Here is a 19,219-nt window from a genome sequence, read left to right as displayed (position 1 = left end):
ACTATCTCTCATATTATAATGAGCAAATATAAATTACCATAACAACTCTAAAAATACAGTTTGTTTATCTTATAAATTTTTGTTGGCAAAAACTAATATACTATGGTAGATTTTATCATATTTTGTTGTGTCATATACTCAAATCTTTATTATGCTGAAGCAAAATTATTATTTGTATTTCTCTTCTTTCTTTAAACAATATTATATTTTACATATGTATTGCGTCGTAATTTATTCTTGTAAGTTAAAAATGAACGCTTCTTTTTCTATTATTAAGTCGATTTCCGGTCGAAGTTAGGTTATTTTCTGCTCAATGCAATTAGTGGTCAGTTAATATTCAAAAAAATTGACCCATAAAAATATAATAAAATAAATAAATAAAATACCATGCTGGTATATAAAAGCCAATAAGCTGCATCGCCTGCATCGTTTGGCTCAAAATCTAAAATGACATTAATATTTTATTAAAATGTATGTTAATTTTAACTACTTAAAATAAAAAAAAAACAAATTATAAATAGCCCATACAATAATAAACCAAATGTGAATCATTGACTGTATAGCGTAGCTTTTTTGTAATAGAAAAAATACTTTTATACATAGGTAGGTAAATACTATTGTATACTTAAAATGCATTAATGTAGTATCGACGGATATTATGAACTCTTAAACCCCTTAAGGCCATCAAAATAAAAAGCTTTTCAAAACTATATCCATAACCGAATTATAAGTTATAACATAAAATATATTATGACGTAGTCTTATTATTCTTTTCAAGCGCACCACATGTCATAAGTTATAATTTTATGCTATTATTCAGTTATAATGAAAATTAGAGTATTTTGATATAAAAGCTAGTTCAGAAATATGTTTCAAATACAATTAAATCCATAACATTATAGTATAAGGGCATTGTAAATTATAATATTGACTAGTAAGTAGTTGAGAAATTATGGCATTATTGGCATTGGTTAGTAATTTATTATTGCAGTTAGCAAATATCTGTTTTAAGACTTGGTTTTAAAATGTTACAATTTTGCGAAATATTTTTTAAAAAAACTGCTTTGGAATAGCTAGGTAAGTACTCTTCCAAGTTCCATAATATGTTACCATAATATAAATTTTCTTCTAATTCAGTGGTCGGCAACCTTTTAGGACTCCCGATCCACATTCAAGAATTAAAATAGTTTCACGGCACGAATCGGACAAAAATAAAAATTGTATAGGTTAAGTTAGGTAGGTAGGTACTAAATTTAATTATAAAGAATAAGCTGTTTTTTTAGAAATTACAATATGATTTAAACTAAGATTCCCAAATAGAAACTCACTATTAATAGAACAGTTCATTTTTTTCCATGGTAACACGCATTATAATTTATAACTATATACCAACCATTACCTAACCTATGTTATAATAATATTTATCATTAATAAATGCATTAATACTAAAATATCTGAAAATCAATCAGTTGAGTTTATTTGAACAACTGGAGAACGATCCTCCTATTATTTAAATATTTATTGCTATTCTTATCCTATAAATATTCAGGTATTTCAAACATTGAATTTGAATCATACATAATTATTAATTATTATGATGAATTGAATAAAGAAAACTTTTAATTAAAGTATCAAACTAGATGATGAGACCATTATTATCACATTCAAATTCAATATTCGATTATTAATTTATTCTTGGACTATTCCGAGATTAGCTATTAATATTGATTCAATCCCAAGAAGAATAAATCTAATTAATAATTTTATAAATCGACCTGGTATATATTTTGGCTAATACTCAGAAATTTGTGGAATTAATCATAGATTAAACCAATTCAATTTGAATGTATTAGCTTAAATTGGTTAATGTATTGAATTCAATTCATTAAACAATTTTAATTCTTTCGATGAAATTAAAATATTATACTCAATTAGAAATTACTTCTAATTACAGAGATTAGTTAAAATAATAACATTAATTTGTTAAGTACAAATTATTAATAATTATATCACTGAAGTCCCTCAAAAATCAACAATTAGTTAATTAGTTTTATTTCTTGTTTACTTTTAGATTCTGAGCGAAGCGATGAATGTATTGATTTTACAATAATGTGTGTTTTTTTTTTTTTTTTCATTTTTTATTTTTTTTTTATTTTTTTTTGTGTCTGTCATCACCTTTTAGGACAGTAAAAGTGCTTGGATTTTCTTCAACAGTAACTTTTCTGATAGGAAAGTGAATCTAGTTGGTATTTTGGGGTAAACATTTCCCAGTAGTTTTCAAAAGTGACGTGAAAAACAAAAGAAAAATTAAAGAAAAACGGGAATTTTTACGCAAAATTTGTTTTTGAGAAAATCGATTTTGGATTTGGTGCAACTCTAAAACAAATTACTGTAGGTACATAAAATTTTGACTGATTTTTTTATATTAGCATTTTCTATACACCATAACATTTTCCAAAAACTTTGACTTATTTTGAGCTGTTTACGGACATATTTTTCAGTTTCCATTTTTTTAATTTTTTTTTCTAAAAATATCAATACAATTTTATTTGTTGGTTAAAAAAGCTTGAACATTAGGCTCCTAGGTTATTGTTTCAAAGGTAAATGAAAAAAATTAGAAATCCATAATCACTTTTTTTTTTTATATGCTTCTAAAGTTCAAATATTGACAAAATACGTTAAAATTACGAAAATTTGCAAATTATTTTGAGTTAGAAATTCATAAAAAATTTTCTTTTTAAATCTAAGATTTGAAAATTTTATACAAGATTCCTTATAAGTTTGTCTACCTTTATCAAAAAAAAAATGACTGCAATAATGTCAAATTAAATTTTTATGATTGTTTGAAATTCATTTTTTTACAACATTTAATATTCACTCGATTTCTCATGTAACGATTTTCTTATTTTGTTGTAATTATAAAAAACAAATGACTGTAGATACTTGAAAATTTCACTGAATGTTTATATTAGCATTTTCTATACACGATAAAATTTTGAAAATAATTTGACTCTTTTTGAGCTGTTTACTGGTTTTCTAATTGAAATTTAATGCACATTATATGTAATGTAATATGTATTATGAACGAGAACGTACAAATACGACATATTTTTTCTAAATATTTACCGAAACGTAAACATAAAACTCACATATTATAGGTATTGGTATCTATTATTATATATTATTATTATTATTATTATATATATTATATATTATTATATTATATTTATGGGAATCCGTATTTTATTCTTCATATACCTGTCTTATTTACACTCTAATGAGACATAGCATATTATTATATATTTTTTTTTTATTTTCACTTTTAATACCTAGTTAACAAAAAATTAACAGTTTATGGTGCCAACCTACGGGCATAAAATTTTGTATGTCTAAATTATATAAGAATGAAAAAAAAAACTTTTCCGTTATGGCATCAATTTATATTGCAGTCTGGTACCTCGTAATGGCTATACCTAATTGGTACCTTTAGATGGTATGACAAAAATTGGAAAATGTACAACAAAATGTTTTGTTAAATTGTGTGTTTATGGCATTCACTTTTGGCATCCAAGCCGTCGAAAAATTATTGTAATTCAACTACACGGGTAAATCGTATGAATAAGCAGGTGCTATTTATCTGACGACGACGTGACGATGACAGAGCATTTGCATTACAGGTGGATAGGTAGGTAGTAAATCCTAATAATATTATTATCATACCGCCGCAGGACGCCGAGGGGGTATGGTACGCGCGTCGCTGTCGCTGCGAGGACCGAGTACGGCGCAGTGAAATAAAATCTATATTTAGGGTGCTCGCCGCCGCCGGTGGTGGCGCGTCGTCGTCACGTCGGCGCTCTGCTCTCGATTCATACGCCGCGGTGCGCTTTTCGCTCGTCATCCCTCTCCGACGACGTTCGTTCCACGTCCCCAAGGCGTAAACACGCAGCATCCTGTTATCACTCGCTCTCTCTGACTCACTCACTCACTCATTCACTCTCATTCACTCACTCTCACTCACTCTTTCTCCGTCTCTCCGTCTGTCTGTCCGTCTGTTTGTGTGTCTCCCTCACACTCTATCCGACGCACACGGTTTTTTCGGCCAGAGAATCGAAGTGGCGGTGCTGTCGAATATTACGACGAACAGTGCCGCCTCCGTGGTCGTGCGTCACCGTCAGCCGCGAGCCGAAATACCGACGCACACAATCAACGACCGTAAATACAACGATGCTGACCGCGCCGGGTAAACGGGACGCTGCGTCGTCTCGTTGGATTGATATTGTTCGTTGAGCGCGGACGGCCAGTACCAGCGGCCCGCCGGTCCGATCGGCGGCCATGGCGACCGAATACCGACAACGTCCCGGCATGGGCGACCATTTCGACGACGAGGTAAAACGCACGAAAACAGTATATTATTAAAATAATTAATAATTATATTATATGACTAAGCCACGAGTCCGGGGATCGTTGATAATTATTAATGTTAAGCACTAGAGAAACGTGTTGAATATACGCGATGCTAGAATGGCATGATATTATAATGTTGCACCAGAATTGCGTTGAAGAATATGTATCGATAAAATAAAAAGAATGTTAACGTTCGTTTTTGTTTTAGCAAATCCGTTTAACAGTTGATTTAATTTGGTGGGTCGTATCCCCGACTTCATTAACTTAATTGACTTTACTTAACAATAAAAATAATTTGGCGACTTGTGGTAAATTATGTCTATTGTGATTGTTGACACTTTTTATATCTTTTCTTTTGAATGTCGAACAATATTCAGGTTCATTACGTTCCAAACATAATATATTATTGTAAGTTCACTCACGAGCGATTATATTACCTAATAAATAAATAATTATGGAAAGGTACGACAGTTCTATAGACACACAATTTCTTCAAACTTCAATTATTTTACTAATCAAATAAATAAAATAAATGTGGTTTACCAACATAATTGCGATTCTATCGTATAATTTATATTAAATATATGAATAGTTTATTCGATTTTTTACGAAACTTGTATAAAATATTCAAGATATGCAGGTATATGCCACTGACACAACATGCTTTAACCGTTCAGATATTTATTTATATGCCAAAATAAAGTTTATTTAAGAAATCAGTTCGTTTTGATACGCGACATTCCAAACTCTTATCACGGATCGTGCGAGCCCACTATAGTACTAGGTATAACTTAGAATAATATAATGTACAATGTACCTATATTATACATTTATACATTATACATACATGATACATGATTCCGATCTATATAATAATCAGGGGCGGTTCTTTACAAGTCCCAAGGGGAATAGGAGGTGAAAATATTTTGTATGTATACCTAAGTGTACTCACCTACTTATAACACATCTCACTTTTTTCCATTGATAAGTAAATGGGAAATAATTTTATGTGTGGTTTATACACTTTATACCAATAAATCAAATTATTTTGTTTTTACTAAAACATTTACATTTACATTTTATGGCCATCGTGATGACGGGTGATGACTATTTGAGTTACTGCGTATTTACACAGGCCAGGCGGTGACCCCACTACCACAACTCGTAAAACCGTCACTGATAATAATAACAATAATAAAATACGAAATATATGTGTCAACGACAACGGGCTAAAAAATACGATAACATGATACGGTGACGATGGGGTGGAAAAATATACATAATACAGTAAAATATTTCACTGTATAAACGTTTTCTCTTTTGTCGTCAGGAAATTATAATATGGTAGACAGGTAGATGATTATAGGTTGGTTTACTCGCGGTCGACGAGCTATAAGTAATAAGTATATATATTATTATATCATGTGATGTGGACAATGAAATGCGATGATTTTGAAATACTATTGACATGGTGTGTAACGGTGATACATTAACATAATATTATACAGGTAGGTACATTTTTACCTTTGTGGCTATGTAGTTGAAGAGGACGCGATGGGTAGAAAATCGATAGCACTACGAAAATAAGTCATTTTCGCGTAAACCGTAATGTGCAAGCGCCGCTCTCTGCACCTGGCAGTGACAACAACTTACTATATATTGGTACCTAACCTAACCTAATGCAATGGTTAAACGCGTTATCAATACATAAATATCAACGGTCGAAGGGTGAGTTTCTTGTCAGTAAAGAACTACCTACATTGAATTTAAAAAAAATTGTTTTCACATAATAGAGTTTATTATTTTGTTGGTTTTATTTTTTTATTAAATTTGCACTTCCAAGTTGCAAACTCAATACGTTGTTTTGATGTTTTAACAAAATATAATAAAGTGGATGCAATAATAACACAAAAGTATATATACAAAATAAAACCTTGGAAATAACATATTATAGATATAAATATATATATAATACATACTATTGTATAGTCTTCGATATATATATATATAAATTATTTTTTTGATTAAAAAATATTGATTTATGACTGATGAAATACGAAACCATAATTTTGAACAACATCATCGTGAAGCAATTAAGAATAAAAAACGTTATTACGTTATGACAAATAATATGGAATCACTTTTAAATTCCTCAAAAAATGTAATAAAATATTTTTTGATTGATCAATTAACAATATTTTCTAAATCATTATTAATTAATATAAATTGTCCATCTAATACCATTATAGGATAATGGCTCATGACGCATAAACTAGACCAAGACAATTTCGAATTTTAACGTCTATCGTCAGAAATTATAATATACATTTTTTTTAACAAGATCTTATTAAATACTTAATGTTATCATATTGTGTTTAAACATTTAACACTCTCAGACAGGTATTTTTCCTATCTTCAAAATATGAGCGGTACTTAAATACAACAATCATACCTATACACACTGAATGGACTAAATTTTGCTTTAAAGTAATTATTTAATTATAATAGTAATATTCTAAAATTACAGATAAAATAATAATTCTTATAATAATATATTTGCTGAGTGTATAACATAAATGCGTTTGTTGATAGCCCATACGCGCGATGTTACAACTACCAATAAATTGTATTACCTATTTAATAGTAGGAAGCAAGAACATAAAAAATAATTTTAATTCATTTCTGTGGACTATGGTTTATGATAGCATAAAATATATTAAGTTATTAGGTACCTATATATAATAGTAGTATATTATACGACTATACGAGTAGTTATTTATCATTAAATAGAGTATTTGGGAGACGTATAAAGCATTTTGAGTGCTAATTTTTTCACGAAGAACAATAATATAACATATTATATTAGGAATTTGTTGAAACTACACTTCACTTAAATTCTTCCCATCTCAATATGCATTATTTTTTCCTATTAAAACTATCACAGGACAAATTTATAAAATACCTACAAATCTATCTATAAATAAAATCACCCATAACTGTAGGTAATTTATTGATATAGGTACTTGATAACTAAGAAGTAAATAAATTCAAGGCTCACCATTAACGAGTTGAAAAGTTAATTTAATTTTAATTTTTTAACTTCACTTGTTATTTTGGAATTTTCTTTAACTTACCTATTAACTTACTAAGTTTCTTTTCTAATTAACGTGAAATTAACGAATTCATTTTTCAATTTAAGAAGTAAGTTAATTTATTTTGTTTTTAATTTTATTAAATTTAATTATTTCAACAAAATCAACGTTTGCATGTCAAAAAATATTTATCGTGAATTGTTTAAAGTTTATAATTGTATATTTTTCCAATCTAACTTATTATATAGGCAACAATTGTTCTCTTTTTAGAAACAAAAAACTTCAATGAAATGCATACTATTTGGAAATACTGTGTAAAGTATAGACATTCTATAATTTAGTTTTGAGTTGGTAAAAAATAAAGTACACTAGCGCTGTATAAAAAAAGCATGTATTAACTTTTACCTTTTTGTTGTTGATGCATATTATTTAAACTTAACTGAGTAAAAAAAAATCATTGACTTGCCCAGCCTTGAATAAATTAAGACAGAAATCAATAATCATCAATCGCAAATGTAAAATGAAACTTTCGTACCACCCAAAACCATTCACAAAAAAAAAATAATCATTTATAAAAAAATACATTTGCCGTTTCATTGTTTTTTTTTAGGATCTTGTGATGAGTTCAGCCCAACAACGACGAAACTGGCGTGGGATACTCATCGCTCTGATGGTCATCGTCGCGGTTTTAGCTATGATAGTAACGTCTGTAGTCTTATTGACTCCGCCACAACCAGAAGAACTGTCGGACTCGTACTCGGACTTGGAGAACGGTGACAGAGCTGGTTCGGACTACTATTACAATCAACGGGCAAACGATGAACTTTGGTGGCGTCACCGAGGTATGAGGACATTACGTTTATCAGATATACTGTCAGATTCAGCAAATATAAAATTATTCAACGGAACGTGGATTTCTGGTACCGAGATATTTTATGTAACCGGCACTGGTAACTTGGCCATTATGGAGATTATGGCAGACGGTATTACGCAGACTACTCACCACATAATGTCCAAAAAAACATTACAGGTATAATAATATAGTATTATAATAGCATAGAAATGAATATTTTATTAAAAGGGAATTAATTTTCTTTTAGAAATTAAAAGGTCCGCTCGTTTCATTTGAACTATCACCTGATCGCAATCACGTGCTCATAGGTCATCACGCAAAAAAAGTAATATTTTTACGAACGAAATAATTAACAATTAACATATCTAATTATCCATTTTCTAACAGTTGTTCAGGTATTCGAAAACGGCTCGTTATACGGTTTATACTGTGTCAACCAGGTTAGTATCATTCGAATAGATGTTTAATATTTCCCCTTTTTAAATATTTTTACCTAATACTTGTTGCATACCTTATTATTTATGGTAGGGTCAAAAGAATTTAAAATTTACGTTAAAATTAAATTTCTCATCAAATAAATAATAATTCTAGATTTAATTTGGGTTTTGTTTTTGTTTTTGTTTAATATAAATATTTATTTAAAAATAATTGGTTAACGCACACTGGATAAAAGATATTACATATTTATTTATATTTACATTTAAATAAAAATACTTTTTGCAAGTTTAAATTCTTTTTTATAACCACATTTAGTTAATTTGAAAGCATAATTATTCAGTGTATTAAATTTTAATTCCTGAAGGAAAATATAATAATAATCCTTTATTTTTGTAGGCAAATGACCCCTATAACGTTGGAAGATCATCGAAATCACCGAAACGTAACTACTTCTGCTGATCTACAGCCATATTTTCTGCACGCTCAGTGGCACAAGTTTTCAACTGCGACTGAGAAAAACGTCGAGTCTATGGCGTTGATCGTCGTGTATCGGTACGATGTGTACTACGTGCCATGGTCGCTGGAATTGATAGCTACCCCGGGTACCAACATTGGAAAAAATAACGTCACAATAGATTCACAGACGTCAAACGTCACCAACTCCTCGTATACTCCTCTTTCCACCCCATCACTAAACGATAAACAAGACAATAGTGGAGACAACAACACGTCTAATAAATTGACATGGAACCCATGGCCTTACGGCCCAGTTCGCCGAATCACCACGTCTGGGTCCGGTGGATTGGGTACTGCTGCCGGAATTGTGAGCAACGGAGTAGCTGATTATCTATATGAAAGTAAGATATTATACTTGAAATATTTTTGAAAATATCAAAAAAATATTGTTTACGTACATTTATATCGATATAGTGGAGATATTGAAGAGGTCCCCAGCCATATGGCCATCATCCGGGCGGTATCTGATGTACGCAACGTTTGATGATCGACGGGTGGGAGAATACAAGTATTCAGTTTACACGAAGGGTGGACGGCAACATAACAACGTCGATGACGGTGATACTGAAAAACATTCTAGGCAGCGAAAACCAAAACGACGCAGGAGGCGTTTAAGGCGAAATTCAAAACCTGAGGAAGCACCAGGTATAACGGAAGACGACAGCACATCTGAGTATTATTTATACCCCCATATACGTACTCTTAAATATCCAAAGGTAAGTCGTAAGTTTTCAGAAAAAGATTAGAAACAAATTAGTAAATAATGTAATAATTAATAAACATAAATTTTCTTTAACCAGGCTAACACGCCGAATCCCGCCGTCACTTTATCGGTGATCGTAAATCTCGATCAACTAGAAAATAAGCAAATACAACCAAAAATACGCACCTTGACACCACCACCAATCTTCCAATATACTGAGTGAGTGATGGTACAAACATAAATCTTTAATGATTGGGTGAGCAGTAATAGTAAATTAATTTTCGTACGAAACAGCGATTACTATTTCACGGCAGTTCAATGGGTAAACGACGGAGGTGTCGGCAGTGGAGGTGGAAGTCTCGAGATCGACGATGACAAATCGGGTGCTTCGGCAGCCGAGGTATGCGTGGTCTGGCTGAACCGGGCACAAAACACAAGCGTGACGACGCTCTGCAAATCACCCATGTGGATGTGTCAGGAGGTACGTACGGAATGAATACCTAGTCGTAAAGCTATATCGTTATTTTTGTGCATACTACCTGTAAAGTATTTATAAGATAATGTGATATTTGTGTGATAGACCCAAGTGATTAACGCAGTAGGAGCTGTTGGCGGTGGCAGTGGCATAAGAGGCGGACAAGGAAGTGAGACTTTCAACAGTGATCGCGCTAGTCGTCGGTACAGACGTAATGGTGGTGGGTCACAGAAAACTCCACATGAAGCAGTCCATGGAATGAAAAACCACAGTATTAACGCTTCTTCGTCAAACAAAGAAGACCACCGCCGTCGCCGTCAGCCGCACCAGCATGGGCAACATAAGCATGGTGGTCAACATCAGCATAACGGCCACCACAGCCGTCGGCGACGAGACGGATACGTTAACTCTGGTAGCTACGAAGTTCCGAGAGGGCGATATGGTGGTTGGGTGGATGCCACTGTCGGCGGGGCCGGTGGTGGAGTTCCGTCGACCGGAGGTGGTGTCAGCGATGGCGGCTACCGTTTGATCTCGGCTACCACTTGGTGGTCAGGTGGACCCAATATCAACGATGGGGGAGAAAACTTCGTAGGCGATGACGGATACGCGGGCATAGCTGGTTTCGGTAGCACTGGGACTGGTGCTGTGTATGCCATGGCCGCTTTGGTTCGCAAGGGATGGGAAACGGGTGACAAGGAACTGACACCGCGAGCGCCGGTATTCGCAATGGATGGTCAGGGATACGTTAGCATAGCACCGGTACGCGATGACGAGCACGACGATAACGAAGAGCAAGACAGCGAAGGAGGGGTACGTCTTCGACGACCGACCGTAAAACAGTCATCACGCGACCGAAATGGCAAAAGCAGGTCACAGTCGTCAATTGGAAAGTATTATGCACAAGTTGTAGCTGTAAACATAACGAAGAAACTTTTAGCACCACTAACATTTGGTGAATTTGACGATGACAACGACAACGATGGCAACAAAGAAGACAAAAAAAAAAGCAAAGTTGTCACTAAAAGTTGGACGGTAGTCAGGATTTTGGCTTGGGACCAACGTACTGATATGATGTAAGTCATTTATCATGTTTACTCGTGGGATATTAATAAATGCGATTTCTAAACCTTAACGGACAGTTCTAAAAATAATTTAGTTTTAAGTGACTAATTTGACATGATATTTCCTGAAAATTATGAAATCTTGTGAAATCTATTTATATATCATACATGTTCAGTATACTACGTTTAAATGTATTTTCAATAATACTTATTTATCAATATTTTTTAACACTATTTAGGGTAAGAGTTCCGCAAAAAGCTAATATCACATATTTTTATAAATAAAACATCGATAAATATAACCAATAAAAACATTACTATAAAGTATACAAACAAATTAATATTATAACTAATAACCATGAGCTATTTTATTATTTATTTATTTTTTCCATCACGTTTTATAGTTACTTTCTTGCCGTACCATCTGGTCGTGGTGCGCCACACCACCGTCATTTGTATGCAGTCAAGTTTACGCCTGCAGCATCTTCAACTACAGTAAATACTGATGCCGGTTACCGAATGGGGCACCATCATCAACAACAGTTCCGTAAAACTTACCGTCATAGCAACCGTAGCAGGCCAGTGTGTCTAAGCTGCGATATAGGGTTTACCGGCAACATAAGACGTCGCGAACGTCGTGAATTTGGTGGAAAACAGAACCGAATGGATGAGGCGCGAGATGGTCGGTTGAGGCAGCAACAGCGGGAACGATGGGAAAATCTAAAAGAAGAAGAAGAAGACAATGAAGAGGAGGCTGCCACCGCGGAAGGTAAATACAAAGTTAAATGTTAATTAATCGGATAACGTAGATATTTATAATTTCCATGCAGAAGCAGAACGCCGTCAGCAGCGAAATCGTCGACAGCAGCAACGAGAAATGCAGAATCGTGGTATGTTGAGACACTGCACATATTTCGATGCCCAGTTCTCACGGGATGGTAGTCATTATGCGTTAGTGTGTCTGGGCCCTTCAGTTCCATATGTTACATTGCATAGAACCATATTAGATGATATTGACAATGCTGAAGACAACAGTGATGGTAGTGGCAGTAGTGATGAACCAGACAGCGTTCCACTAACTACACAGAAAATGCCTAAAGATTCGTCCTACTCCTTTGAGTTGATTGCTCTTATAGAAAATAACACTCGTCTACAGGTAATGTATTGTGACTATTTTATAAATCAGTATATAAATTAATATAACATTTTTCATGGATTTTGCAGGACAAGTACACGAATCGAGTTTTGCTACCAGGTACCAGAACTTTTCAATTAAGACTTTCCGGCGGTCGTAAACTGACCACTTCAGGGGGCTTACATTTTAATGATCCACTTGCAGCCGCTGATTATTATAGTAATGGTGGCGACCATCAGCAACACTTTTCGACTAAAAAACGTCCGGATTCAGATCCTTTGACCGTGGCACAGGTCCGATTGTATCTACCATTAGGCGTTTACGATCCTGAGGCTGATCCTCGCCCAGAATTCATGTCAAACCATATCAGAAATTCTGGAAACTCTGAAAAAGTCGATATTACTAATGCCGAAGTAACCACTAAAACCAGTGACAGCTCTTCGACTAAGCACAGCCATCGGCGTCGACGACGGTCGTCATCGTCTGCATCTCCCGCACATAATAGCAATGATGACAGTGGCGATGGATCAAAACGACAACGACGTCCACGAAAAAAAACAACGTCAGCATCGTTTGAAAAAGTTGTATCCTATGCTTGTGGTAGTTAACTCAGACCCAGGGTCACAGGCTATCACTGATCGATTTACTGATCGATTAGGCTATACTACAGGATTACTATGCTCAGGTTCATTAGGTAGAACGCTACCGAGTGCTAGTGGTAGAAGTTCAGCAGGGTCAAGATACAGTGGGAATGAATGGGATCGTCAGCGGCCGAGAGGTCGTCGGGATCGTCGGTCTCCAGCGACTAGATATTATTCCTCTGGACATTCAGACGACTACGATGACGACTCTTACGACTATGATCAAAATAATGACGACGATACCAATAATAATGAGTACGTGGTGGCCGTGATAGATACAGGACGAGGGACATGGGCTCGAGGTTATGAGTCGTTGTTGGCCTTAAATTATGGAGATGGCAATGACGGATATGGAGATGATAGCGGAGAAGACGATGTTGGGCCAGGTGGACTTCTTGGTACTGCTGACCTCCGTGATCAATTGGAAGCAGTTGAGTACCTGCTTTCAAGCTCTACTGCCACCAGCGATGGTTTTAAAGACAGTGGTCAGGGGTATTACAGCGAAGATCGCCCAAGAGGTAGTAGCAGCCGTGACCGTTCTAGATGGTTCTCACCGACTTCACAATCAAATAGAAGGTACTATAGCGATGATGATGACTATTATGATGATGACGAAGAATATGATGATAGCACCGACAAAAATGACAACGAAGATTACTACTATTATTACTATAGCAATGACGGAGATAATGGTGACTATGGTGATGATAACCGAGGAGATAATTTTTACAGGGACAACGATGGTAAGAGAAGTCGTAGAGACCGTAGAAGTGCTAGCGACACAAAAGCAAACACTGAGGCACTACGTTTGCCATACGTAGATGCAAGTAAAGTAGCGTTACTGGGCGGTGGACCAACATCGCCTTCAACACCACCATCAGTCTATGGTGGATATGCTGCTGCTCGGATGGCTTTATGGCAAACCATTTATGGTGGTGCGCCAATTGAGAAAAAAAGTGATGAATCTGGTGATAAAGGAAATAGAAAGGAGCCTGTGGCAATTCGCTCTTCGTTTAAGTGTGCTGTAACTATGGCACCTGTGTGTTCGTGGCGCCTATATGGTAAGTAACTATATTATGTATATTAACGGTTATTGGGTGGTGTATTATATTAACGATCTCAATGGTGTGTTATAGCTTCTGCATTTGCCGAACGTTACTATGGATATTACGGGGAAAATGATAGAGATAACTGGATGTCATATGACCGTTCAGACTTAATACCATTAACACCTTCATTGAACGAGTCATCGTTGTCACCATCTTCAACTGGAAAAGGAATAAACTTATTAGTGATGCATGGAACTGCAGATACTACAATACATCCACAGAACTCGATGATGCTAGTTCGAGGAGTCATGCAACAACAGCAGCAACAATTTGTACCTACTGGACTTGTCAATAGTGTTGGACGCCGAAATAATAATTCAACTGCATCTGGAGTACGATTCGCTGGGGGATTTCCTACACGCGTTGGAGCCATTAGGATATCACAACTAGTAATGCCAGACGCAGACTTAAGTAATTCAAGAATGGCAACAGACATAGAAAACGGTTATCCGATAGACAACCATCATCAACTACTTCACTCAATTTTCGGCCATATCACACAATATCTAGCCTCAGAGTGTTTTACCAGTGTAGGTGATGGAAACCGAGGCCGAGGCATTAGGACGCGTAACCGGCGCTTACGAAAACGGAGGAGAAGGAGATGGAGGACCAGTAATCGAGACCAAGAAAAAACAGAGGACCAGCAACAGCAGCAACGGGGGGAAGAACACCAACAACACCAGCAAAACCAGCGCAGTGACAAAAGTAATTCCGATACTAGCAATGGAAGCGGTGGGGGTGGTGATCGTAGTTCCGGTGGTAGATACCGTCGACACGATATTGACAGTAATCAGCCAAACTCAGAAAGCAGTATCAAGAATGACATGGTAGAAGTAAAAATTAAGGTTAATGGCGCTTATAGTGATAATAAAATAAAAAATACCAGTTGGCTTAACAGCTACATGGGAAATTTTACCATTCCTAATAACAGTAATAACAGGAGTAACAATGTCAGTAAGAGGAGAGAACGAGATGACGACGATGAAGCAGAAGTCAATGAAGAAGATGACGAGGGCGAGGAAAGCGACGACGAATACTATGACGCAGAAGAGAATGGCGAAGAAGAAAGAGATGGTGAAGATGGAGATAATGACGACGATGAGTAAGTTTTTCAACATCGTGGCAGTAGTTACATCATTCTTGATGTAATAACTACTGTTGCTGCTGCTGCTGATTGTTGAACTAATAGTCAGTCGAATAGTGAATATATAATAAGAGAAAGAGTGAGTAATTAAGAAAGAGTAGTAATAGTCTTATTAGTTTGATTAGATTCTTTAAAGATACTTACATTTTTAATTTATATTCCAATCAACAACAATCAACCAAAAGTGAACAAATATAAAGACTTATTTTAGACAGACTATAAATGTATGAAAAGGCTATTAATTATTATTACTATTATAATTATTTGTTGTTAGGTAATAGGTATTAAATCAATTATTTAAAAAAAAAATAAAACGAATTTAGCTAACAATAGCATTAGTCGTTTATACTTTATACTATATTATTACTATGTGAAATCTACGTTTTAAAACTTGTTCATTCATCACATGAAATTTTAATCACCACATTTTTATTATAAGTGTTTAGTCATGCACTTATCTTTAAAAATGCTATTAGCCAGAAGAAATAGTAAGGTTAGGTTAAGATAGAATTTAAAACCTAAAGTGGCAACTTTTGTATTAGGTACATAAGTGATTTTATTTTCAACATTTTTGTGAGAGGGGAGTTTTTCAATAATCATAGTCATGCTTTTTTCTCCTCTAAATTTAAAATAAGAAGTTTCTTCTACTGATACTTTTTTTAAAAATGTTCTAACGTTATTAATTTGTTATTACTTATACCCATTAATTTTTATAAAGTGAAAAAATATGTATAATTTGGTTAAGAACATATTATAATGTTTCACTATAAGTATTTTATGATTAAAGAACTATCATATTTTTAAAGACAGTAGGTATCACCGATTTCTTCGATATTTATTAAACAAAGTGTTATCATTTAGTACTTTTATACTCATTAGTTGATACGTTATATTATAACTGTGTAAGGCATTTTCTGATCTCTATTTTTATATCAAGCGTGTTACTACCTATTTAGTCTTGATATATGATTTGCCTCCTAGGTATCCTTGACTCTTGACAAGTCATTATTCAGCAACATGATGATGTGCGGAAACCAGCTCGAGGATTCATGGCACTATGATTATTAAATATTTTATTTTTAGGTTAACCAAGTAACATTAGTTTTAATAATATTCATCAAGGATCACCAATTCATTAGAAAATAATCTTTATAACAATAAATACCATTGTATTTTAAATATATCCTAAAAAAATAACAAAAAATAATTTTCTCATCTTCAGAAAAATCTTTCAAAGATTTCATTAGTAATAAAACTAATAACATTGGAACTCTTTGACTAACATTTCACCATGAATTAAAATAGTCAATTTATTTTATTTGGATGACAACAACGTCGTTTATCTTATCCTATTTGATTAGATAATTTTATGAGCGATTTTATATAAACACAAATTACATTCTAAAATGACTTGAACTCTATTATGGAGAAAATAAAATATATAATTTTAGTTTTCTCTGTCTTCATTTGTATTTTTAACACCACATAATATATTTCAAATTCAAAATCATATCTATTATAACTGTTGTTACTATTACAATATTTTATTATAAATTATAAGTGTTAGTTATTATTAGTTATTATTAATATTATAACATTTTTACCTATATGTATCATAAGTGGGACGATATAAAAAATGTAGCACAATAACGAAGAAAACAATTTACCTACTTCATAGTTCGTACATCCGGTAAATATAATCAATTAATATCACTTAATACATGAATGGGAATGCACAAAGAGTCAAAGCAAACATTAATTTACTAACCTTCTTTATAATATTGATATATTACATAATCGTATCTTTATTTTTATTACGTTATAAAAATCATTCCGATAGTTTATGAAATATACCGACATAATCAAAATTGGATTTCGTTGTATTTTGCAAAATTCGCAATACGAAATTGTTTATCTACTAATAATTAAATTATTAAAATTTCATTTTTATTATTTTTGTGGAATGGCTGCTTTTTGTATAACACGTAATTGATAACAATTAAGTATATTAATTATACTTAAAGGAATAAATTATAGTTTGTGATATTAAAACATTTTACTATCGTCTATTACTTATTTTATTTTTTATTTTATTTTATTTATTTACTTATAAATAGAATCAAAATACTTTTTATTATTAATAACTTTAGATACCTTTATAACTTCATAATTTCTTACTATACCTACATAATTATCGTTTGAAAAATAATTTATATTGTAGTTGACCTGTATTTTCTTTTTTTTAAAATTATTATCATTGTTATTGTGTTAACTTTATTAATTGTATTCTTTATTATATATATACAGCCATACTAATATGAAGTGTATATTTTTCTGTAACAATGTGTCTCTATGTTGGTACATACTACATTATTATTAATTACATACATATAGAATACACAACTATAATATTATATCATATAATTATTATCACTGTTATTGTATAGAAGAAATCTAAAAAATATATTATACCAAACTTGAATAATAAAGAGTGTAAAAATTGGATTTAGTTATTCTCTATTAACATTATTATTATGAGCACATCGCACATACCTAATCGTGGTATCACCTGTCAGTGGCGTATGTAGGTATAATTTTCATGATGGGCCAATTTACCACTAGTCAAGCATAGCCATAACTATATATAGAACTATTTTAGGTAAACGATTGGTTATAAATAGAACATAAACAGTAGAAATATAGATTTCGCTATTTTATTTTATAAATATTTATTATTATATTATAATAGGACCAAGGTATTATGTACAATTAATTTATATATATATATATATATTTTTTTTAAATATTGACAATTTTATCTATTATAAATGTTAAATTATGATGAATCAGCATCAAAGCAAGTCCTAATAATCTAACATTTCTATTTTCCTTGTTGATTCCTCAAAAACGTTTTTAATCAACCTAGTGTTGAACAATTCCTGTAAGCCTTGTAATTAATACAATAGTGATTGGAAATCAACTTAAAAAAACTAGAGAACGCACATCGACATATTATATAAATACCACTCTAACTCATTGACGGTTATCAGTGATAACTTATCACTTATCAGCAAAAATACAATTTAAATTCCAATATTCAAAATTAATATTTACTATCAAATATAACAAAAACTATAGGTGTGACCTATAAACTAATGGACAGCGCTTAGAGAGAGAGGTCAGGGGTACGATATAGAGTAAAAGATAAAAGAGAACGTGGCGAAAATACAGTGTTAGTTTCATTATAGGTCTACGATTACCCCACTTAATGTTTTTCTCTCTTTTCTCTCTTCGTTCTTTCTTCTTTCATTCTCTTATACGATTCCCGTGCATTGATGGCAGGGCGGAGTGGAAAGCGCTGTCCATTAGTTTATAGGTCTAAGGGTATGACATCAAAAGTGCATACAGGCCACGGGTCATGGTTATGTAAAATAGTAAAATACATAAAGAAATATGCTAATTGGTTGTACCTGTAATAATTACTAATATCACTATGGGCAGTGGTACAAAGGGCCTCAGAACTATATACGCCACTGTCATCCGTTGTGACATGCTGTAAAACCTACTACGCCTACTACTACCCAGGCCCGTCGTTAGATATTTTCAGCCCTTAGCGAACACTTATTAATGCCGTTCTTCTTTACCCAT

The 19,219-nt window shown here is 33.1% G+C and overlaps 1 protein-coding gene across 1 annotated transcript; it reads left to right on the top strand.

Annotated features, from left to right (window-relative positions):
* The first annotated feature begins 3,892 nt into the window (after positions 1-3,892).
* Positions 3,893-18,105, top strand: LOC132934007 (uncharacterized). The gene is given in 15 exon segments (XM_061000298.1): positions 3,893-4,386; positions 8,107-8,526; positions 8,597-8,674; positions 8,737-8,789; positions 9,184-9,644; positions 9,718-10,019; positions 10,104-10,225; positions 10,301-10,487; positions 10,587-11,554; positions 11,947-12,311; positions 12,373-12,698; positions 12,767-13,228; positions 13,230-14,379; positions 14,455-15,529; positions 16,553-18,105. Coding segments are annotated over 15 exon segments (6,033 nt in total). The 5' UTR covers positions 3,893-4,332; the 3' UTR covers positions 16,563-18,105.
* Positions 18,106-19,219: the final 1,114 nt, after the last annotated feature.

Source organism: Metopolophium dirhodum, chromosome 1 (genome assembly GCF_019925205.1).
Source record: "Metopolophium dirhodum isolate CAU chromosome 1, ASM1992520v1, whole genome shotgun sequence".
NCBI lineage: Eukaryota > Metazoa > Arthropoda > Insecta > Hemiptera > Aphididae > Metopolophium > Metopolophium dirhodum.
The sequence above is the reverse complement of the archived record's forward strand: the minus strand, read 5'-3'. Positions and strand labels throughout refer to the sequence as shown.